Source organism: Fundulus heteroclitus, unplaced genomic scaffold (genome assembly GCF_011125445.2).
Source record: "Fundulus heteroclitus isolate FHET01 unplaced genomic scaffold, MU-UCD_Fhet_4.1 scaffold_630, whole genome shotgun sequence".
In the NCBI taxonomy this organism is placed as follows: Eukaryota; Metazoa; Chordata; class Actinopteri; order Cyprinodontiformes; family Fundulidae; genus Fundulus; species Fundulus heteroclitus.
The window spans coordinates 14466-40904 of NW_023397067.1; the positions used below are offsets into that span (position 1 = coordinate 14466).

Genomic DNA, 26439 nt, shown 5'->3' on the forward strand with positions numbered 1-26439 from the left:
TCCCCTCAACTCTTCACGTTCCCCAATTTAAGGGCAGAAGGCTTCAGTGAACCTGTCTACCAATGTTTGTCTTATGTTTGTCTTTCTCTTGATGGGTTGCACTGAAATGTAATTTCCGCCACGGGGGACAATAAAGTGAATTAAATTAAATTAAATTCATTCAATTCAACAGGGAGATTAGAGACACCAGACTTAACAATGCAGATGACCTCAAGCCAGCTATCAAAGCAATCTGGGCTTCCATTACACCTACACAGTGCCACATACTGATCTCCTCTATGCTACAGAGCATTGATGCAGTAGTCCATGCAAAAGGTGGCCAAACGAAGTATTGAGTGAATACAAATACTTTTAAAAAGCCTGACATTTGCTCTTTTATGCAATATTTAGATTTTTTTCAGATGTATCTTCTGATGGTTACTTCCAGCAGGATAAATGCAGCATATCAAGAGGCTTGAATCTTGTCAAACTGGATTCTTGAACATGACAATAAATTCACTGTATTCCAGTGGCCCCCATTCATCGGATCTCAGTTTAATAGAGCACCTTTGGGATGTGATGAAACGGGAACTTCATATCATAGATGTGCATGGTACAAATCTGAAGCAACTGTCTGATGCAGTCATGAAAAAAATGGATGAAACACTCTGAGGGATGCTTGCAACCCCTGACTGAACCCAAGCCAGTAAGAGATAAAACAGGGTTCAACCTGGTAGCTATTTGGAAGGTGTGCCTAAAAAAGTGTCAGTTTATTGTAAAAAAAAAAAAAAAAAAAAAAAAAAAAAGCATAGTCATGTAATCATAATTTAGATATCTTATTGCTCTTGTTAAATTAATATTTTGGAGCCTATAAATACAACCTAACATGGATCTTTTTCTACTGTAATTGTGTCAGAAATTATCATGTTTTTGTCTTTATTGTTAGTGGTTGTTCTGTTTGTTACTGGTCACACAACTTATGACCGCTTCAATGTGTTTGACGCTTTTATGTTTTAATGATGTAAAGCACCTTGAACCTGCTGAAATGTGCTATACAAATAAACTTGACTTGACTTATCTCTACATACTGTATGGTTAAGCAAATTTGAGACTTAAATTCCACCATATGTTTTAATATGTTGCCCCTTTAAGTGTTATATTATTCTGCACAAGGTGTGACATTGGGATGTTTTCATGCATGTGTGCATGTGGATGTGTGTGTCTTAGTAACTATGTATGTGCGTGCGTGTGTGCATCTGTGCATGTGTGTCTGCAGATGAAACACACTAATGAGAAGAGGGTATGATTTGATCAGAGTTATGCCAGTCTCAAGAGCAGATGTTGCCCAATCTCCCATCTCTGCTCGGTGCTGATCATATTAAGCAGACAAGAGGTTTCTGCATATGCCTCAATCTTTCTGTTTCTATTCTTGTTTATGTGTGAAGAGAGAAAGAAAGAGTGAACAGTGGGCAGCAGAACAGATGGGGAATTCTACCTAGACTTATGGTTGGCCAGTGAAAAGTGTTTACAGTGCAATATGTACTGTATATATATATATATATATATATATATATATATATATATATATATATATATATATATATATATACACAACTGAGACTGCACATCTTAGATGTAGGCAAAGCATGCTTCTTTTTGTTTTTTTTGTCTTTGTTTTTTCACACTACACTTATACTCTGAGCGTAAATTAGTTATGAGAGCATTGGGTATTCCATAGTCTTTAAATATGCTAATTTAACTGACCTCAGAACAGTAGAATATCAATTGTTTATTTGTTTAACAAATACTTTTTCAGTAGGAATATATTCGTGAATATCAGTAACAATCCATCCAGTCCTTAAAGGGAATTAAACAAGGCTGACAGTTATATGTACCTCCAGTCTATCAGGGCAGTGCAGTGCAGTTTATTTGCACAGAAATTAGCATCTCTGCCTTTTCACAAGCTATGCACAAGTGCTGGGCACACAGAGGTACTTGTGTGCTACATGTGACAGAGCAGGGAACCGGGCTTGGTTGAGTTTCCAGTTTTCCAAAGGACTAGTCGCTCGGGGAATGGTGGGCTCACCCAGGTATATGTATACCCTTATAAAACATAAAGAGCAAAATTCATAAAATATCACTGTAAGCACAACAGCCCAACAGACAGCATAGTGTGATTCCTGGCTTAGTTTGGATAAAGTTTACACATTAATTTTGATTATGTTAATAAATATTTGCATGTATGCTGTCAGAGCTGGTAACTTTTTCAGTTCAGTGGAAGCCAGTAGGGCTTATTCATGATGCATTTTGTGATAGGGAAATTATCACATTTTTATTTTACAATTGGCAGGACATCTATCAGTGCTTATCAGTTATAAAACCATCTGATTCGGGTCATCGGATGATTTCTTGATATATCTCTATTCCCCTTTCGATCTGTATTTATTATTGATTATATGTGGTACATATAATTTTTTGTGTTACCATTGTAAAAGCTTGATGAGAATACTGTAAATAAAATGTAGCATAATTAATAGTCACTGCTTCACACTACTTAAAGTATTTTTTCTATGTGTCAGCGTTAAAGTATGTTCTTAGCAATTCATTTTTTATGTATTTTTTTATTGATTATGCCTGAAGATACAAAATTTGTGTTGTTACAAGTTACTAAACCTGACCTGACTTAACCCTGACAGACACTGTAAAGTAATATGTATATTTTTCATTCCAACTAAATCTATAGTATGTATGTTTAGTTCTAAATATCTGTCGTATGAGGCTGTTAGCTGAGACTTTCCCGTCTATATTATCAGCTTCCCTGTGTTTTTATTTTCCTCTATTAGGCGTTGCTAACTTTCTTTGTGTGAAATCATCCACTTTGTCATTTCTGTGCCATGTACAATAAATAAATAAAAACAGCCTATGCTGTTTGATTAGGACCCATCAGTTAAGGTCTTAACGACATTGTATGTTTAAGGAATTAGTCATATATAACCTTATTAGTTTTATTAAAAAATAAATAAAAATAGAAATTTGATGAGGTGATACACTTCCCGGTACACTGTGGACAAAAAAAAGGATGCTTGCATCCATTCCCTACATGCATATATTAGAGAGAAAAAAGGAACAATAAATTAGATATGAAGCAGCTGTAGATTCACTATTCCCATCAGACAGTTTGGTGCCCTCAGAGAGAAGCCATGAGTAGCAGCAGGGTTCTCCCTTGGGTTCCAACAGCTGCAGAAATCCCAACTCTTCCTCAGTGGCTTTCCCTCTTTTTCTTTAAATTCATATTGCATACCCTCTTTGGATCAATGCTTTCTTTCCATATATTCTATTGCTCTGCTTTTAGGGTGAAATACAGATAAAATATATTTGACCGCTATTGGCCTTAAAAAACTTAACTTAGCTTACTGTTTAATTTAGCTTACCTTGCCTTTGTTCATTGCAACCCGTGTTTTGAACTCTTTTTTTAGTACTGTTTTAATTGATTCCATCTCCCTTTTTATATAATGCTCTTCTTACTTTTTTATTTAGTGTCCTAACGTTCTTTTCAGTTTTGTTTGTACAGTTAATCCTCCTAATGAGGATCATATATTAATTTCATTTTCTTGTAACACCAAGTGATGCATTATCAGAAAATCTTCTAATTTTTCCAGAGTTTGTTCCCAAAACACCCAAAACCAATACTTCATATTTGTATCTTTCTTAACAAGGCCTTTATTAATACTGTGATTATGAGTTGGTGCTGATATTTTTTTTATATATCTTGTCATTGTTTTTTTTTTTTTTTTTTTTCCTTACACTGCCTCTTAACAGGATTCAGGAATAACACAATACTGGATTGGGCAAGTTGGAATCAGGAACGGAAAGATATGAATGTGGGTGTTAATGATCCTTTAGACCTTTGTGAATATCACTTTGTTGTCTGGGAGTTGGGCGATGTGCTTGGAATTGGCCATTGATTTTAGGCGTGTGGAGCCTTGGCGCACGCACACACACACACACACACACACACACACACACACACACACACACACACACACACACACACACACACACAAGGAGCCTGAGATGCTTGGTGAGGTTTAGCAGAGCTTGTCTCATCTTCCCTGTCTATCCTTTAAGCTGTGCACTGCTTTCTCACTAAATGCATGGTGGGCTGCTGGGTTGCCCTGGCGGCATGACAATAAGACTTGCAAGATTCTTGCAGCAATATCTCTCTGTGGGGTTTTCACCTCTCCAATACTTCTACTCAGGCAAACGTTGGTTTATGTGTTCTGTGGTAGCAGAACGGTCTTGCAATACACAACAGTGCAAAGTGTATAGATGCTGTTTAGTACTCACAATTTTTGGTTCCTGTATTGTTTCGGTTCCTATTATGTCTAGATTGAATGAAAATATAGCTCAGCAATTCTTTCAAATAATATTACTGATGATTTCTGAGGTCAATCACATTATTACTTCAGATTTATTCCTCCCTGTGATACCTGTTTTCAGACCTTATTCTTTAAACATCTCGCCCTCCATACTGCCACAGGCCAGATGACCAGTCTCTTTGTATGATTCCAGACAACCACCTTATAAGGTTTAGAAAAAGCATAATCTTTGGAAAGAGTGGACTCATTATTGCGTAGACCTTTGACAAAAATTAAAACAGTTTAATGAGCAGTTAGATCAAACATACTACAGAAGCTGTTATGGACTCCCATTAAGTAAAACACCGGAGTGCTGAATTAATTTTCAGCTGACGTCTAATCAATTGGTGCAAACGTCAACTTGCAGTAACTGTGTAATGAACCGTTATGCCAGTTTAGAGAGATTAGTTTGTGTGTTATTCACTAGTCTGGACACCCCGTAGCTTTGAACTTCTGCTCCACAAAATCTTCATGTTTGCATGTTTATTGATGGTGATACAGGTACAAAGAAAAAAAGGAGGGGAAGTTATATATTTTTCCTCACACACCTAATCTCACCCTCCCCCATATCCCCCAGAGGGGAGATGAGCCTCGTCAAGGCTCTGTCATGAATTTTTAACAAGCCAGTCGGTCTGCCCTATTGAAGAGTGTGTGTTTGCGTGCAGATATGCATGTGCATATTTATACACTGTCAATGGGAGGGAAAAGGGGAATTTTATTAACATGATCACCTTATTGTTATATAAAGTGTGCAAACATTATGCTTCAAGCATCATATGGCTACAGTTTTTGTTCAAAACAGTGGTGTGTTAAGTTGATTTTGATTGCACTGGCATTTTTTTCCAAATTGACTAGCTAGTATTTTAAGAAATAGTGTTTAAAACAACCCATCAGAGCAATACCTGGTGATGCATGGGTGTCATTTTAAGTATTAAGATTCTACATACCTTTTAACACACACACATAGATGATAATACACTGAAAACCCCCAGTTGGGTATGTTTTATGTGCGCTTCAATAGAGACAAATAAATATATAGTTGTTGTTTTTTTTACTTTGATTAGCAGTAAACAGAGAGTATTTTTCAATTTCTGAAATTAATCAGATTTTATTATGTTCTAAAATTGACTATGTTTATAAAACTGGAAAAAATAGAACTGATTGTATATTGTTATTTTTTGTTTGCTTATCTTCCAATGACAGAAATAGTATAAGCAGGCTTAGCCATTGCCTTTGTAGATTATACAACAATACAACTACTTAAAAACATTCAATGTTATTGTTTAGATAAAAAAACTGTCCTAAAACTTGACAATAAAACATATGCAATTAACTTCAGAGTAGTTTTGATAGTTCAACAACCTAAATGTCCCAGCTGTACCTGAATGCAGCATGTACAGGTCTTTGGAAAATGCCCTCTCATCAACACAGATTCCGATGACTTGCCTTGTATGTGACACTTGAAGATTGGGCTAACTCAATGCTACAGGTAGCCATTTAGGCCTCAGCTGATTTTATTCAGTACCTGTGTTGTTTACATTCAGTTTAATGTTGTTTCATGTAAGTTATTAAGTTATTGGCAGAGCTACTTTATTGCTGTAAAATGCTGATGCATAGGCTGGCAAAAAGTTTTGTTTCGGTCAACTTTTTTTCTCCACCACATGAAAAACCTTAACGTTCCCAAATTGCAGAGTTTAGTAATAGTTGGGAGTCATGTTTGTTTTGGAATCACTTTTTAAAGTTTTTCTACAGCACGTTGCATTGCACACTTGGTTCTTTGTAATGATTCATGCTGGTGAACCCGATATTCAGCCAGACAGAGTTTTTAAAAAGTTTTATTGTGAGGATGAGTAATGGCAGATGAGGCAGGCAAGCAGAATCAGACTTGACGAATAATGTCCGAAGGTTCAGGCAGACAGGGATGAGCAGGAGACCAGAAGATGCAGAAAGTGACAGACCAAAACAGGCGATGTGAACCTGGGAAACCATCAGAATGGGCAGAGTGAGCGGCTGGACCTCACGGGGGAAACAGGCAGACTTGTGCAGGCAATTCTCATCAGAGAAGGGAACAAAAGAGTCCAGCTGGCTGAGCACACAAGAACTGGTAGAGTCAAAGCACATCACACGTGCTGAGAAGAGATCAGATCAGATGAGACACTCTTGGTTGTGAATGGATGACTGAGGCAGGTATATGTAGGCAGGTAAACAGGTGACTAGAGTTGACAGTAATTACTGGCAACTGGTGGAGCTGATCTGGGCTAATTGACTGGTGACTGAGCTGATTGGATAGTGGCTGGTGGCTGAGAGGTAACAGGCTGATAGGATGGTGACTGATACAAGTCTAGAAAAGTCTAAAATAAACAAACAAAACCCTAAATCATGACAGTTCTGCACATGAACAATGTGAATGTGTTCAGGTATAGCAATGCTGTATTCATTCAGTATGCACAACCAATAGATATATACATATTTTCTATATATATGGCACTAAAAAAGGTCTATAACAGACTTATGGATAAACGTGTTTTCATGTCAAACTGGTTTCTAACATCCGTTAGTGTAGGTGGTGGTTGTTAGCTATCGCAGATGTTGCTGAGCTAAATAACAAGGAATCTTCTTCCTCTTCCACTTCAAACATTTTGTTATTCTTCCTTCATTAATTCCAAAACTGCCCTCTCTGCCACTGTGGTGTTGTTGTGTTGTCTGTAAAATTTCCACAATCTTAGAGTGGGTGTGACGTATGCTACAGTGGGGGAGATTCTTCCAGGAGTTTAGCAGAGTTTCTTGTGAGGGATAAATAGTCAGAGACAAAACAAATTTGTTCTTGGCATTCTTGAGATCAAAAGCAACTTTTTCGGTTCTTGCAGAGTCTATAACAGGCATAACTCATGCACATTCTGTCTTTTTCTCAACACTCAAGTATATTATTGTGTAAGTATGTACATGGTAAGTATGGTTGAAGGATTGTCTTGTCACAAACACAAGGATGCAGGACGGTAGTTTGTCAAATGGAACAGAAGATTGACAATGTTCATCTAAGATCTTTCTCACAATAAATTGTCTTTTATGGAAGAATGTAACCATTTTCAAGTAATAAAATAATAAATATAAAATAAATATAATTAAGAAGACATGTCAGTACTACATTGAAACCTTTTAAAATAAGTAGTTAAAGTTTTCCTTTTTGATCATAAAACAGCTTTACTAAGTAAATAATGATTGTTTCCCACTACTTAAACACCATTAACACCATTATTTTTTCAGACATCCTGTTACCGGTAAACCATAAATCTAAAAAAATAAAGTTATTCTCCCTTTTATAATACTATTTGCTTAAAGATTAGTTTTGTCTTAACTGACTAATAATAGTAAATGACGACAAGCTTTAGAGTTATACAGTTGACTAGTTCCTTCCATTACATTTCTATAAGCAGGAAAAGGTGAAAGAATGACTTAACATTTAATTTTTTTAGAGTTGTTACTTTGCAACTGCATGATTCATTTACACTAACCACTGATAAACAAATCAATTCTTTGTTTATTATTATCATCAGGTAGACTCATGAACAGAGACAAAATGTTGCCATTAATAAAATTGTGAGAATAACAAAAAAATAAACAGATTATCAGTGGGCAAGTCATGGAAATTGTTACGTTAATTGTCTAATCATAAGCAAATATTACTATAATTTAAAATGTAACAAATACATGATGAGACAGTGGAGTAGACGACAGCATGACATGAGTATGAAGTGGATCACAGGGAGGTAGACCGTGAACTATGGTCTCTCATCCTGCAAAGCTAGCTGCATGAAACAATTAAAAAATATAAGAGTTCACACTTCTCTAGACTGTGGTTACACAATTAATGAAATACCTACATTAACTTAAATTGTCAAAGGTTTACAGAAAACATAATATATTGGTATGTTCTTGTACTTTCAGTTATTCACCACATAAACTAAAACACCGTCTATCTCTCTTTCAGCCGCCAAAAAACAGATAACAGATAGTGGAAAATGACAGACTGACTTGCTGAGATCAGGCTGCGGTTAGAGGGGAAAGCAAACTCCTACCTCCCACTGAGTCTGCAGACACCACGGGCTGTCAGCAGAGCACATTTTAAAGTAAACACATCCTTGATAAACTGACTGCATAGATGAAGTCTGGGGGCCCACATTCTTGCATTAAACATCTTAAAACTACGTTTTTGTGACCAATTAATAGTGTTATAATAGTAAATAATTTCTGCCCTCACCTTCCCTGACTACTGCTGGTAGTGCAATGCATTGTGCGATACCTTGCTGTTGGCAGAGGGATGCATTGATGCATCTTTGATATTTGAGATGAGAAAAAAACACATCCAGGCACTTTGAGCCAAAACTTGCTTTGAGATGTATGGGATTGGAACAGTACCTGGGCCACTGTTGATGACATTCCACAAGTAAGCATGTTACCTATGTGCAGAGATGTACACATATTGAGAAACGGTTCCTGTCAGCTGGTTCAGATCACACCTTAAGCACCAGTTCAACTTGTAACTATTGTTTACACAAACAGTAGGACAGTGTTCCAAAAAAAGGTTAAAAACAAAGCAACTGGACTTGTTTTCCGTAGTTGAAGACGTTTCGTAGGACAGTGTAAAATATCCCTTAATATTTTTTTTTTTACCTTGGCAGTTTTGAGCCTTCATGTTATGTTTAAATCTATAACTTTGTGCTTTTATGAAAACGTTTCATTGAGCTTTGATACTTGCTTTTCCCCACAGTAGTTTTCAGTTGTAATATTTTTCATTCTGCTTTTTGGACAATCACTCAGTTGAGTCTAAAAAGATTAGATGAAATTGTCACCATGGTAGACTAAAGCTTGTTTACATAAAAAGTAGTAGATAAGTCATTGAAATACCACTGGAAACCTGCCGAAAGATGGTCAGCAATTGTAAGAAGGGTTACATTTCTGTAATGCTAGTAAACATTTTCCATTGACTATTGAGAAATAAATAAGTACCTTTTTTGCACGTCTTTTAAAAAAAAACTTATATTGCTTTATTATTTTATAAATAAGTCGAGGTAAATTTTTTGTAAAAAAAAAAAAAAACTCAGTTTAAAAAAATATATACTAGTAATGTGCATTATTTTGGACTTAACTGTACATTTCCTGATTTCAAAAGGAATTCAAATTGTTATTTTTCAATCTTTAATATTCTTCTCCAAACAAATAAGATTTCTAGAGTAAATTCATCAATATTCTGTGGTAGATTCACAGACTCAAAAAAAAATGAGAGAAAAAAAGCAAGCAAACAGAGCTGGCTACACTGACAGTCATCTATTCTTAAATACATACTATTCCTATATGATCGCTATCTGATACTTTATCATTTATGCGTTAAGCTCAATTTTGGCTTTTTACATTCTTACTTATACCAAGAGTTGACTGAAAATCACCTCTTTGCTGACAAAAATCAATCTTAATCAATACACTAGTGTAGTATTACCAGCTTTTTTTTTTGATTATCAACACACAGCTTATCCTTACATAATAATATGTTTAAGTCCATAAAGGGTACAAAACTACATATGCCACTTATCAAACAATTATAAATGTTAAGAAATACAGTAAAAATTATTTGAAACTTAAGTGCAGAGAACATAAAATGTTTGCACGTGGAGTACAGCATGCATAATAACTTCACCATCACGAGCCTGTGTCAACTCCAGAGTGGATATGTTTGTTTATGGCTGGATTAGTCTGTATATTTATCAGCTGACAGGGCTGGAACAGAGCCCAGTGCTGGAGGCTACAGAGATGGCACTGTTGATCAAAATTGAAACCCCTGCCAGCAGCAGACTCATGGTCATAGACGCATAGCCACATGCATGTACTAGAAACTGTCATAATGCATAACAGTCTTGTTTAACTCAGACAAGCCTGTTTTACTCTGGTCCCTTTGGGAGATAGTCAATACTTTATTTATTTAAAATACTTTCCTGAACTTTTATTGTATGTATCAGTAATGTTTTTGTGATGGAAATTAGCATGTCAGAAATATTGTTTCATTTAACTAGTTATTGCCCTTTTGAGGCAAGATTGGAAAAATGAACAGGTTAAACTGTTAAATATGTAGATTTACCTATTGGTGGGCATACAGTATATACCATGTTTTCAGTGTTCTGTCCTTGGGACAATTGTCCTCTTATGCACTACTTTCCATCTTAAAGTGTAAGGTGTCATCACTGTGCCAAGCTCTTTTACAACTTTAGAAAATTATGGTCGCACAAAGGAGGGTTTACATAATATATCACAAATCTATTCGCAAATTCTGTTGCAATATCACTGTATGCAATATCAGTATCTCAATATCCCATTACTTGGATGTTGAATGTAGAATATTTCTGTGACTTACTTTTTTCGGTTGACACCTTCTCTTAATCTTATTTCAGTCTTTTTATATATATTTACTTTGTGTGGAATGTTGTAAATATATATACAAAAATGTTTGTATACCTGGAGCGTGTAACACAAGTAATTTCCTTCTGGGATTATTAAACTATGTCTGATTCTGATTCAGATTCAAATTGGACTAGGAGACATAGAAGTTAGTCTTAATGAAAATTTCTGGCAAGAACAGCACAATCACAATAAGTTTAGATGTCAAAATATATAGACTAATATTACATGTAGTATACTTGTGTAATTCTGTACTGCTGCATTCGTTTTAAAATTCCAGATGTCTGTAATCATGTGAACAATATATACGGCAGCGAGAGAGAGAGAGTGGCAATATTGGATATGGGGGGTGTGGCTCACCTTCACCGGGTGACATGATTTAAGAGGTGCAATGAGAACAGTCAACAATCTTTGCGAATTTGCATATCCAGTGAATGTTGAGTGGGCAGCCCCCTGTGTTGTTAGAAAATATTGTTTTAGGCTGCTGTTGGACTGAAATTATTATCCAAATTGCAGTATCCTGTTTGGCCGTAAATTAGAGGAATATATTGCAGTTTTCCAAACCATCTGGACTGCATCTCATCATCTCTAGAAAAATTCTTAAAATGACAAACCGGAGTTGGATTATTTTACACTGAACAGAGGTTCTTTAAAGCATGTGATATGATTTATTGATTGATTGTATTTCAATGTTTTTTTTTCTTCTAAATATTAGAAAACGTTTTTTGTTTTTTTTTTCGAACCACTGTTCTAAACTAATTACAGATTATTAAAAATCTGTAATACACATTTCTGGATATTGGGTGGGGGGTTTGATGGGGCAGGAATAGGGACCTGACATGGTGCCATTCATTCAAGAAGTGTTACTACTTATATACCCTTGTTTTTAGGCAGCAACAATTTCACTGACAGCCTCTCACCTGTTACTCTACTAGTTTTAGAGTTTAAATTGTGATCAGGCATTTCTTTTTTTTATTTCAGTCTTTACTTCACATTCTGTCTCATTCATGCTTTCATAACACCCCCCCCCACACACACACACACACACCCTTCTTAAAAACAAAGTGATGACCATGCATTTACTTCCCATAGACTGCCATTCATATTTAAGCCTATCTATGGCCCAACCCTGACCCTGACCCTAACATTTACCAGCATAAACCTTAAACCCACCCTAACCTAGACCTAATTGCCAGCCAAGAAAAAAAATGAGGACCAAAAAGGTCCTCCTTTGCATCAAATTCCTCAATTAACTAGTAAAATTAGCATAAATGTTTTTGCTCAGCTGCAAGTACAACAACACACACCTTTGTATTTTTAACCATAACAGAGCTTTATGTTGACTTTCATTTATTTTTGGGACTGCTTATATGCCTAACTGTACACCATCCTTTGCCCTTACCATTACCTAACCCTAGCCTTAAACAAAACTTAAGTCACACTATACCCCTAACTCCTCTGCCTAAAAAAGGGGTCTCACTCATCAGGACTGTTCCATGGCTCCCATAAGGCCTATCAATCTTCAGAAGGTTAGTAAATATACCAGAAAAGGTCCTAAACAGGCAACCTAAAAAAGTCCAAGCACACAAACACATTTCCTGTGTTGCAACCTTTTTATTCAGATGTTCTGATGCTCTGAGCTGTGGCCTTAAGTGGGCAGTAAGTGTTACAGGATTATGAGAGCACTGTGGTTTCGGCTCTGCAAGTGCAATAATAAGCATTTCCCTGTCTCTCCAATTGTCTACATCATGCTTTTAAAAAATTATGTCTTTTGAATGAGTCTCTAATGTTAGATTGATGCTTTGAAACATCCTTTGGGCAGTTTCTAACCTAAAGCCCTATTTCCATTCTGTTCCCCAGAAACTGGCCACAGCTGCTGAGGTATTCCAGAAGGATCATGTGTGGAAAGACGAATTTGAGGTAAAAGAAAGAGAAAAATGCACACAACAGAACTCACTCACTGTACCATTCAAAAAAAGACATTAACACAAGTAGTCATGCATAAAGTCTGGATTTACATGTACCTCTTTGTCTGATGTTCTCCTTATAGTTGTGTCACAAACAGAGCTCACAGGTTCACCACTAAATAGAGTCATAATCACATATTTATTGCATAATCATGGTTTTTTGCATGTTGTGCACTTTGTTGTGGCATTTTGTGGACCCTATTTCAAGTAACAGATATAATTTTAATCATGGCCTGAAAATATTATTGTCATGAATTGTTTAAAAATGTTTTGTGCTACAAATAAATTGTATTACTGTCTGTCACAAGAAAAAATATACACATTTCCAATCACAAATGTGAAGGGAAAAATCTTGAAGATTGTTTTAAGATGATTAACACAGCATTGATGTCATTGTTGCCATAAGCATCATTACCATAAAATAGATAAATAAATTTGTTATTGCCAAAATAAATCCAGTTTGTAAGTGTATTAAGGGAATATATACATTTTTAATTTTATATCATTTGCCAAATAGCACCGCACACAAAGATTGAAAAGCACTTTGTAACAAGTACAGTCTGTTTATAATTCATCCAGCAGTGAATGAATGCTTCTGACAAAAAAAAAACAAAAAAAAAACTATAATTCAAAACATCAAAAATGTTGTGAGCATTCAACTACACAAAGTAGTTTCTAGTCTAGTTCTGACCATTATTTCTTCTCTGATAAAGGCTTCTAATTTCACCCGACAATTGTCATTATAACAGCCTATGTTACATTGGTGTGCTATTTGGTAATCAGAATCGGAATAAGCTGTGCTACCAGCATACAGCCATGAGGTATACATCTATAAACGTTGTCTGTTGTTTTTTGTGATATGAAAAGAAAAAGAAAAATAGAGAGGTTGTGATAGTGCAAATATGCTAACTTGGTTTCACAGCAGTGTAGCTACACGGAGGGGGGGTGGGGAGGGGGGGGGGTTGTTGAGCGGGTTCAGTTCCATCCCACTTCCTGACAGATGACAGTCCTGTATTGGAACTGCTTGGTACGATCCTTGTAAGACTGTGTAACAATGTGTAACAGTGGTCCAGAGCATTTTTGTTCCTAGTGGGACATTTTACTTCCGTTTTGTATATTCTAAGTTAATTTGAGAGCTATGCACTGTTAAATTCTGCAAGAACAATGATGTTAGAGCGCATTTTCTCCATTCCTGTTATCTACTCACTAAGCTATTTTTAAGCCTCTGATGTGCAGGCTTGTGGTGGGATATAAACATCGGCCAGAACAATCGAGAAGAACACCCTCAGAGAATAAATAGGTTTGCAGCTCAATAAAATCACTTTTATACATGTCGTCTTTAACACTGTGACCTCAACACACCAAGAAAATTCCACCTCCTCTCCTTTCCCCTAATTTCTGTATTCGAAAACTGGTGGAAGTTCGGCATCAGAAGTGTACAGTCTGGGATGTGTTCACCTAACCAGGTTTTAGTAAAGCAGAGGGCAACAAATCCGTGGAACTCCATTTCTAGTGCTGAGAAGGAGCAGTTCATCCGTTTTTTTCCCAAGAGAGGGAAAATTTGCCAAGTGGATAGATGAGAGTGGAGCATGCAGTCCCTGCTGTCAGAGCTTGACAAGTGTGCCTGCACTTTTCTGAAGTCTGAGTCGCCGGTAAGTCTCACAGAGAGCTAGCGTCCTTCAAACCAGGATGGAAACTCAAACAGCAATGAACACTCTCTGAATGGATGAAAACTAGAGAAAAACTGCCCAGATATGACTACCTAATGCCTGCAGCGTAGCAGTAAATTATAATGGAAATAACCACAAGTAAAACACAAAGAACTTGCAATCGTAGTACCGAAACAACCATATGCAGAGCCCTCTTAAAACTGATTGTACAAGTTTCACTTATTTTACCATTTAACAGCACTTTGATATTATTCAAAGAACATTATGTGCCACACAACTCAAAACATTTCATAGATGGAGGAGAAGTTAAGCTACTTAGACTGCATCTGCTACAGCAGCAGAGAATATTTGACTGGTTAACAATTGGTTAACATGCAGGGAGGCAATTTAAAGACAACCGCTTCATGAAGTATATAATCTGCAGACATCAGCAGATGTTTTCTACCAAGAGAGAAAAATAAAACCTTACCTTACAAACATTATATTCACAAATAACACCTTTATTGGTCTCAATGACCATCTTGCTGGCTACTAGAGGTATCTGTCATAACCATGGCATAAACTGTTTTGTGTACTCATTCGTCAGCTTTGAGTTGATTTTCCATTAAATCCATGACACAAATTATTTCATACTCCATAATGTGGATTTGCTCTCTGTTTTGCTTGCATAGAGCACAATAATTTTTCCAACAAAACTGCTCCGTTATTTTTTTTTCTGTCACCACAAATCTAAGATGTTTTTCTAAATATTGTCATAGATTTACATTGATGTTACATACGTTAGGTCATCATCTGCATGACCATCTTTAGATGTTTGAGATACAAAGGCTTTCCTGTGTCTGAAAAATGATGTATGTGCTTTCAAAAGCGATGAGTATGCTGAATCTATTTGTGTGAATTTTTTCCCAAGTAGTAAAATATATAGTAATTAGTAAATTAGTCGTACAGCTCTTCAAACAACATTCACAAAGTAATAATTATTTTGTTGCTTTGTTAACAGGATGATGAAATTGCCTACTATAATGCAAAGGACAATGTAAGTTTTTTTTTCCTTTTCTGTCTGTTTGCTCCCCCTTTCCTTAAGCCCACAGTTACAGCTAAACACAGGACAAGAAGATGGTTTTGCTACTTGGCCTCTTTGCTTTTTACAGCTTATCTTCTCTTATGTCCCTTATTTAACTCTTGCTATTCACCACATTCACCTATTTTTCCCTTATTCTGTATCATTCCACCAGCTTTTTATTGCAGTAATCCCCTTTTCTTCCTTTCCTACTTCTTTGTTTTTTCTTCCCATGCAAGCCTCCTTTCAGTCATTTTTCCTCCCACCCTCTCTCAGGTGAAGAGGTCCCTGCCATGCTTCTCCTCTAATTGACAGATGAGATGTATGAGCTGGCTATGCTGTTGCTTTATTAGGAAGCAAGTGTTCACACTATACTCCCCTCCTCCCCCCTCCCCCATGCTGACTCCATCTCTTTATCTCAACACCTCACCACCTCTCTACTATGCATTATTTCATATCTCATCCTTTTTTGCTTTTCACCACATATCGGCCCTTCTCTACAGCTCCCTTTTATATAAATCGAGGGATTGAATATACACACACAGTGTCACTGCCTGGCGCTCCTCCTTCAGAGCAATGATGCATAAAATAATAGGCACATCTTCTATCAGTCAATAATGCTTCACTTTTCATTCAACCACCCTGGGGTGGAAATTTATTGTGGTAATGAAATTACGTCAGACATGTTGAGGGTTTACTGCCGGACTGCTGCTTATTTTTTTGCTTTGAGATAAACCTACAAAACATTTTTTTTTTCTTGATGCTAATAAAGGAGGCTGGTAAATTTAATAAAAACTGTCATCAAATCTACTGCATTCATCTTGATTTTTCTTATCCCCCTCAGCTGGATGCAAATGAGACAGAGGGGAGAAAATACAGGATTCGACCAGACTTTAAAGAGGATCCTTCATTCAAACGGTTGACTGATCACAACCATACAGCTGTCCACATTCCCACTGACATCTATGATGGCTGTGAGTCTAAATACACACACACACACACACACACACACATACACACACACACACACACACACACACACACACACACACACACACACACACCCAAGTGGTAACCATGGATACAGCTGACACACCAAACCATTATAAAACCTTGTCAACAGATCGTGTTTCCAGCAAACTTGCCCTTGGCTAAATAATGTTTTTTAAAAGAAGCGAAACAGCATAATGAGATCTTCTCGAGGTTCCTGCTCTGTTATTTGCCGTTGGTGAAAAGAGGATCATCTAACTCAAAGGTGTTGATATTGCAGTTTTAGTGGATTATAAAATACAAGATATTTATGATCATTTTCATATTTAAGAAAACGCTTTGGTGGCACTTTCACTATGTCGTCTTTTACTGTTATATAAAATATATGTATTTAATTGTAACTATGTCTAACTTATGTTTCCCCACCTGAATTTCCCAACTTTGGGACTATACAAGATATTTATATTCTATTGTATTCTAAAATACAAATGGTTCATGTTGTTTGGATTTTATTTAGCTGAGTTTAAATTCTTTCTTACAAAAAATTGGCAAATAATGAAAGAAAACAAAGAGTGCAAGAAATAGATCAGATCTCACATAAGTGGTAGGTATTCAACAATTAGGACTGCTACAGCTGGTCATCATAATCAATTACTCTCTAGACATATTTTTTCTTTATAGTTTCTTAACAAAAGAAAGTTTATGGTGAAGCATGAAGTGTGTGTGTGTGTGTGTGTGTGTGTGTGTGTGTGTGTGTGTGTGTGTGTGTGTGTGTGTGTGTGTGTGTGTGTGTGTGTGTGTGCCTGTGCCTGTGCCAATCAATCAGGGAAGATGTGGAGCAGCTGGAAGTTGCAGGATGACAGAGCAGAGGAGAGCAAAAAAGAATAAGAAACTCCGTGAAGTGAAGAATAATCATACAGAGAAACTATCAAAAGAAATTAACTGGTTAGCCCATACCATAATAATGATAATTAACAACAAAAATAAGGCAAAAGCCTAACCAGAAAATTATCAAAATACAAAGATGAAAATCAAAACACAAACGGCAATAGATCATGACAAAGGTCTCCCAATCTCTTTTAGTGAAGTACCCTTGGAAAAATATTTTCACTTTACTCCCAATATGTCACACTGCACTGACTAGCACAGTTACAGCACATTTCCTGTCCATCATCTTCACATTATTCAACTTTATGATCAGCATCATATTTGGGACACCTCTGGCTGCCTTTTCAGGTGGCAGCTATGTGCCCATATCTTTGACATCTTCAATTCTAGAAATACAGCATAATTATTGAACTTTTTCGGATTGCAAATTACATTAGAGGTTCATACCGCCACCTACTGTACATGAATGTGTATCTATAGCCTTCACCTGCTATATTCTATGTATTAGTTTTGTAACCAAAAATAATACTGAAAATACTGACACTTTAATTTTTTTCCCTTTTTTATAGTTTTACATTGAAATGTTTTGATGGAAAGCAAAGTGGAAACAAAGACAAATTCCTTGTTTGTATGCGCAAACTATAATAAAACTGATTCTGTACTTTAGTCTGATAATGAAGTAGGCAAGTTTAACTCACATACATCAAGCAAGAACAAGTTCAACACACTTTCAGTCACTTGTAGAGAAGCTTGATCTGTGCCATTGTTACATTGTGCTTGGTTCATGTTCTGCAAGATTAGTCATGGCTTGCTGCAGGAGAAATGGAAAAAAAATTGCAAAGACCTGAACACCAATGACTTAGTCCATGTAGTCATAAGCAGGCAGTTTAGTCAGATCATCTTTTAAAGGTCAATACTGTCAGTGTGTTAGGAACAATAATGACCCATGGCAGAAACTCAGTTTTAATGTGCAGAGCTAAATTAAGAAACATGTGCTTTTAGTAACTTTTGCATAATTCTTTGGTTTACCGTATTTTATGTTTCAGACTATAAGGTGCACTTATAGTCTTTAAATTTTCTCAAAAATTAGTGCGCCTTATGTATGATTACCGTTGTGCTTACTGGCCAATTTTATGTGGTACAACGTGCTCAAATGTGTTAAAATGTGTAAGTACGAATTTGGTAAGCAACGAAACCGCTCCGCTCAATGGATATAGATAGGTGCTCAGCTAGCTAATCACACATTTTACCATCTGTTCCAGCACTTCATCCCACAGGCAGAAAGTGTGGGAATTGTACGAATTTGCTCCAAGAAATATAGAATCAGAATCAAGTTTAAAAGGAATTTGACTTGGTGTTGATGATGCAAACAAAATAAGAGTACAATAAAATAAAATAAAATTGAATAAAATGGATATATATACAGAGGTTATATACACTCAGTAAACAATGCAACAGTACACTCGACTGAAGGGTAAAACGTCTGCGGAGAGTCAGCGCAGAGTCCGACAAGCTCACAGTATGTGCACAGTACGCCCGAGTATGTGGGAGCCTTTAGGCAGCCAACGCCTGGTGTACACGATAGTAAATACGATATATTTCTCATATATGATAACCTCAAATCGTATATGAGAAACAACTCTCCAAAAACCTTGGGTACCTTGGGAAATGTTTGATAAATAATGATAAATAAACAGACATTTAAAATGATCTCCAATTGACATAGCACATCCTCTTCCTGGTGTGTTTGGTCAGTGGTATGAAGCACAGCGAAGCAATGAAACCTATATCAATTAGACATAGGATTGAAATCTATTTAATTGTCCGTGAAGGGGAAAATTCAGGTGTACAAGCAGCAAAGTAAGAGGCAATTGGAAGCATGCAGATACATCTAAAAATATTTTAAAAATATACAAAAAAACAAACAAACATAAGAATAAGAGACTGTTGACAACATAAGAAAAATAATACTGCAGTTATTCAAAATAATGTAATCAGATTTAAAGAAATAACGGACCTATCACAACAAATGAAAAAACTGTGCAAACAATAGCAGAGAAGTACACACTTATGGAGTTTATTGGGAGTGATGATGGTTTTTGACCAATTTGTATGATTTGATTGAAATTGACTTTGTAAAGTGCCTTGGGATGACGAGTTGTGAATAGGCGCTATATATATAAAATTGATTTGAAATTTATAAAGTCTGACAGCTGCTGGAAGGAATGATCTGCAATAACACTCCTTTGTGCATTTAGATGCAGCTGTCTTTTACTGAAGGCACTCCCCAGTTCAGCATTAGTTTCATGAATGGGGTGGGAGATTGTCCAACAGTGGTGTTATTTTTTTCGTTAGAGTCCTTCTGTCTTCCACTACCTCCACTGGATCCAAGGGGCATCCTAGGACAGAGCTGCTGCTGATCCAACTGACAACACCATAGAAGGCGGCTGATGCCACCATAGAGTCAAAAAAGTCTTAAAGAGTGTCTCCTTAGCAAGTAGAGTCTGCTCTGACCCTTCCTGCGAAGAGCCTTAGGGTTGTGACTCCTGTCCAGTTTATGGTTCAGGTGAACACCCAGGTATTTAACTACCTCAGTGTCAGTTGTCTCTGTAATCATCAGTCTTGGTATGGAGGGTCTGTGCATGCGGAAATCCACCACAAGCTCCTTGGATTTTCCTGCATTGATCAAGATCTTGCACTGGCACCGGTCCATACAATTTTATGTCCATTCTCTATACTCTGAGTCTTTCTCTTCTTGGATGAGGCAGACTATGGCATTCATCAGCGAGCTTTTGCAGATGGCAACCTGGGGAATTGATGAAGAGGTCTGCATTGTCGAGAGTGAACAGGAAAGGAACAAGCATAGTTCCCTGCAGTACGCCTGCACTGCAGACCAGCATGTCAGAGGCACAGCCCTGTGTCCTCACATGCTGTGAGTGGCCAGTGAGGTAGTCTAGTATCTGCTGAGTCAGATTGTGGTTCACTGCTGACAGCCATAGCTTGTCCCTCAAACATAGTATTAAAAGCACTGGAGAAATCAAAGAACATGATCCTCACAGTGCTTTCCGGCTTCCCTGTGATCTTGTTAGCTTATTTAACGGTGCAGAAAAACATAAGTGGAAATGAAATTTAATTTTTTGAGCATAAAATGTATCGTCATTTAATACTACAGAACCCTAAAAATTGAAACCCAAAACTAGAGAATATCCGTGGTGAGATGAGACATCCTGAAATGATAGCATGAACAAAAAGCTGAAAATGTGATCACACTCTGCAAGTGTTGCCATGCTAGCATGTTTTCAAGAGTTTTTTCTCTCTCGCTCCATTTCTGCATTGTTGGTAATTGCATGTCTCTTTGTTGACTCAGCCATCAAACAATTGTGTGTGAATAAAAAAACAGCTTGATTTGTGAAACATTGCTATTTGATAAACATTCTATAAATATACGGCCATTCAAAATATTAGAATATGTGTTCTGTTAAGGTTCACTTAACAACCTTTATTTGAAAATACTTTTTATGGTGTGCTGGTGGCACAGCAGGTAGTGCGACGCATGTACGGAGGCCTTAGTCCTCAACATGGTCGACCCGGGTTTGACTCCGACCCGCGGTCCCTTGCCGCATGTCTCTCTCCCTCCTCCACTCCCCTTCCTGTCAGCAAACTTTTTATTAAAAGAACTAAACCTTAATTTATTTTTGTCTGGTTAACAACATTGCTTTTTAAACAATGTCTTATGAGTTACAACACTTAATTTGATAATATCAATTGACTAATTGATTGTGCAATCGAGCGAGTCCAGACTTCTTTTAGCAGGAATAAGCAGCGAACTGGGGACAACCCGGGATTATTTTGTCTGCCAATGGCAAAGCGAGGTGTGGAGCCGTTGCCAAGCAGCAGCTTTTCCAGCACATGCAAAAAAAGGATGTGTAAACCTAAAAGTGTGGCATGCATCAGTGTTGACCATTCAAATAAGACAATATAATTTACCCAAAACATAGTCATTTATGTCAAAGAATATGGAGAAAAGTCCCTCGATGAAGCATTGTTTCCTCCAGAGGATTGTGCACGAGTTTGAGGCATGTTTAGTCTCGTGCATGTCAAGGGTTTGTCATTGGGGAAAAAAACAGTTGGAGGCAGGGCTACAGTTCAAACTAAACTGTTCTCACGCACAGAATGTGCTGGATCAGATATAGTTCCTTCAAGCAAACTTTTCCGGATTATTTTTTTTTCTTTATTGGCCTGATGTAATATTCTAATCGTATATGTCGTCATCACTATAAACAAATATGGAGGATTTCATAAGATAGAAAACGTCTTAACCAGTTTAAATAATACTCTAAACTGAACTGCATTTTATAACTTGTACTTGACTGACTCAGTGGAATTACATGTGTTGTGAATTGAAACTGAATTGAAAATATCTATCTATCTATCTATCTATCTATCTATCTATCTATCTATCTATCTATCTATCTATCTATCTATCTATATATATATATATATATATATATACACACACACACACATATGTATGTTTTTTTTTTCAAATTTGAGGACATCATCATTTGCACAATAGTAAATTATTTTAGCCAAACTACAGTTGTTAAGATTTAAGGAATCCAACAGATATTGAGATTTGTGAGAAGTTAGCAGAAGTTAACAGTTAACAGTATTTGGGCTGTTCTTTTAAATTGAGCATTTCAGTGCAGTGCTCCTGTCTCACATTCTTCTAACAAGTAATTTCCTCACTGTAAGTGTACTTACAATCTTACAAACGTACATACTTGAATGGCCAAAGGAACAAAAGTCTACAAACCAAAACAAAAATATTTTGGTTAATACTGTTACAAAACACTTCAGGGCTTCTTGTAATAAAAGTAAATTTCTGATAATTTCATCATCATGTGCTGACATTTACCTTAAGTAGTCCAGAATAATTGGATTTGAGTCTCTCTGACATTACAACTTCTAAAGCTGAATGTCAATGACTTAAAGGTGGAATGTTGAATGTCTTAGATAAGTACAATGTCCTCTGTACACCCATGTATTGTGGATTCTCTTTTCTTCTACAAATCTTTTTTTCATTTAATATTTTGAAGAACCTATTTAACAAGAAGAGTTGAGTGCTCATCTGAAGAATATGATCACAACACAACCTCTAAGCGAGCTTCAGTGACATGAATCTTGTTACTGGAAAGTTTACCCTCCAAAACACAGCAGTGCTTGTTAACGTGAGCTTGTGTACTTTTTTGTTTTTGTTTGTACCAGGATGGATTTCTGTGTTTGTATTTAGATCAGGAAAGTAATTTTTGTGCAGCTGAGTGAAGTGCGTCAGCACTGACTTAGAGGGACAGCAGGACGGAGTGTCTTCCACAGCATGGATTTCAGCCTGCTGGGGAACCGTCTGGTTACACGAGCAACCCTTCCGCTGACCTTAAAACCCCAGGTAGAAATGAGGGACATGGTTAATAGGTAGATGCAGGTAAATATTGAGGATTGCTAGCTCAAAAACTGCAAGTCTTGTTATGGAATAGATTTCTATATGCTGTAAACTTTCTTTCCTCACACCTTTGTGGCCACAATCTGGGCTCTTTATCGTTGTCTGGTAATGACTATGCATAGAATGGATACTCTAAGCTTCAAAACCTTGTCCAGCATTTAATGCAGATTCAAGCTATACACATATGTGTGTGCCTGTTTGTGGGAACACAAATCTATATTAGCTTCCTGATCCATCTTAATAATCCAGTTAGAAATATCAAAAAGAAAATTTAGTAAATCCTCTGGATGGGTTCTTCATTGCTGAACCATTTCTTCTCTTCTCCGAGAGACTTCTTCACTCTTGGGAGTTGTAGGAAAACTCAGCCTTATAAGCAGTATTTTTGCATAGTGGATCAACAAGTTTAACAGTGAAAGTCAAATTTAGTTGTACACATGCAAGACAGGACCACCATCCTAACAACCACTCGTTAGTGCTCTGATTGTTCCCAGAGGCATGTGTCACACTCTCAATAACACCATTTCAAAAGGGGAATAATTATACCTGGATGGCAAAGCCCCAGGTGCAATTATAATATGTTGATGATGCTGAATTTGTATTTGAATTTATTTATTTATAAAATGACAATGCATATTAATGAACACAACGTAAATATGCAATATTATTGTTAGTGACAATTTCCATCTCTTGTCCCTCAAGATACAGAGCCACCCTCATATATGGTACAATCACAAAAACGACAGTACTGAGATCAAAAATAAATAAATAAATACACCATCAGACTGTGTAAGAAAAAAAAAAACCATTACTGTCCATAGTTGTTAAGATAAAAAAATAAATGTATTTAATATACAGAATAGCCACATGGTGGTACCAGTGTACTAATACCAATTAGTATTTGTTTATTATTACCTAGTCCATTTGACATGGAGAGTCACAAACTATTAAGCAATCCAAACAAAAATATGTAGTCAATTTATATGTATTAATCCCAACAACTTGCTCTTGTTGGTAGATCTATAAAAGATAAACTCGGGACAACACATTCACAGCAATTTTCATTAATTGTTTATGTCAGACCGATGTGTATTCCATTAGAAAAGTTAGCAAGTACATCATGTCCGAAAAAGTCAATCTGTAAAAAATCATCTGCTACATGAATGTCTAGTTTGTAGTATGTTGTCTTTTGCCACAACATATGTACTACGAAACGCCAAAGGACATAGAAAAAGTTAAATCACATGGGAAGAAAAAAGAAGGAACAGCTGTAAAATGCACCAAGTGTGAAAGTAAGCCAGGAGTGTATAGTTAAGAGTAGGTACTCCAACTGTAGGGAGTATGACTGCTCAATGCTGGTAGCAAAGAAAAGACATTTGGAAAGGACCGAGTTTGAACAGAGTTTGTTCCACTATGGTGTAGTTTGGAAGAGAAATTAAATCTTTTTGGGATTTTTTTAAGGATTTTTTCTCTATTTCAATTTTGCTTATTTATATAGTGGCAATTCACACAAATATATACATAATCACGAGGTTATTCAGATGCTCTGTATATTATCAAATTGATCCAATCCAAGCATAACAATATATTGAATTTTATACATTCCAGTTTAGTCCTATTTAGATTGCAATGCAGTCAAATTCAGTTTACATGTTTATGATAAAAATATTTTGTGTTTTTTTTTTTTTTTCTAAGGAAGCACCAGATTGCATCAGTTGTTCTGGTTATGTGATTAATGTTGTTGTTGTTGTTGTTGTCAAGAGTGTCAGGCGTGTAATGGAGAATGGACATGGAAGTGGTAATGCATGTTTTCCAAGGTAGGATGTTAAAGTGCTTTTTAGAATAAAAAAGAGTTTTGGAGTATTTTGGAGGAGGTAGTGGTAAGTGTTCACAGTTGGGGGGAAAGTGGTGATTGGAGATGCAGGTGAAAGGAACTGGAGGAATGAGGAAGTTTTGGACAGGTAAGATGTTAAAGACAGGAATGACATAGTAGTGGATTTTCCCCAAAAGGCAAGATAGTTACCTGGAACACACTAAGAAAAAACTATGAAAGCATTGTGAGAGTGCAAGAGTTGAGGAACATATAGGAGGACCATATGCTGAATATACAATATGAAAGAGATAGGATGTGGGACGAAAGTTTTAAAACAATTTTTTTGGAAGTAGTATCCAGGATAACTTTGGAAATCAAAAAGAGAAATCAGATGAAGACAGATCCTAGGATTAATTGGAAAAACGTTGCAGAGAGTTAAAGGAGAAAATGAGACAAGCTTTTTGTCATAGTAGTGGTGGCCTAGTAGTTAGAGAGCAGGGCACTTGCGTCCTGGAGAGGCTGCAAGGTTCTGGGTATAAATCAAATGGATTACCACTCTGGGCCCCTGAGCAAGACCCTTAGACTCAGAATGCTCCCTGGGCAGTGCACAGTAGCAGCCTACTGCTCCCTATGGGATAGGTTAAATCCAGAGGATGAATTTCACTGCAATGTATTTTGCACTGACAAATAAAGATAATAATTATTATAAAAAGGGTTGCTAGTTGACTGTGCAGAAGTAGTAACAGAAATGTCTTTGAAGATTAGCATTGACTGGCTAGGCAGAGAGAATGAGTTGAGTTGTGAAAGAGATAAAGTGAACTTTTTAACCAGAGTGTTTAACAAAATCTCAAACACATTATCCTCCCAACCCCCCAAAAAACAGTTATGTAAAATTATCTGATCTCTGAAGTGTAGCTACCGAATCTCTGCATGCATCCACTGAGCACCATGATGTTATGATTGCAGTTCTGTGTGTGCGGACTTTTCAAAGTACACGGTCTCTTTCAAATTAACATATCATATAGATAAGACAACATGCAGATCTTATTTGCATTTCATCTTAGTTTACTCTGGATGATATTTTCTATTTAGGATCATACAAGTTATCTCACTCAAGTCATACATGACTCCAACACCAAACTATTGAGCACTTCAGCCACCTTAGTAACAAAATGTTCTCACTAGTGGGCTTGTGTGATGATGCATTCATTATCTGTTATTCACCTTGGTTGATTTGTGGTTCATCGTAATGTAAAAAACAGACAAACAAACAAACAAAAAAAAAACACCCAAAGAAAACACACACAACTTTCAAATCCTCAGTAGCTCCTTGTTTATTTTGAATTCTATAATTAATGAAGAAATACATTTGTCATTACAGACCCACTCACACATTTCAGACTTTTTCTTGCTTTTCCTAATGACATACATGTACTTGTGGTATCCAGACCTTCGTTAAATCTATCCTCATGAGACATACACATAGATAAACAGTGTCTGCTTTGCACATCAATGAGATACATCACTCTGAGTATAGGATCTTAATCTCTTTTGTCAACATATGTTTTTATTAGTTGTTTGTATATATATATATATATATATATATATATATATTGAAAAGCAATAGTAGACAGACAAAGAAAAGATTGTGTTGCAATAGCACGTGTTCTGACTCCATCTATCATAGTCAGTGTTATGTGGCTCTGAGCT

The 26439-nt window shown here is 36.5% G+C and overlaps 1 protein-coding gene across 1 annotated transcript in view; it reads left to right on the top strand.

Moving 5' to 3' along the window:
- The window catches only part of LOC105939797 (voltage-dependent calcium channel subunit alpha-2/delta-1), a gene marked incomplete at both ends in the record, with an annotated part of 64529 nt that overhangs the window by 12064 nt on the left and 26026 nt on the right, over window positions 1-26439 (top strand). Inside the window, 3 exon segments of the mRNA XM_036133547.1 lie at window positions 12705-12764; window positions 15482-15517; window positions 16386-16515. Coding sequence (XP_035989440.1) covers window positions 12705-12764; window positions 15482-15517; window positions 16386-16515 — 226 coding nt within the window.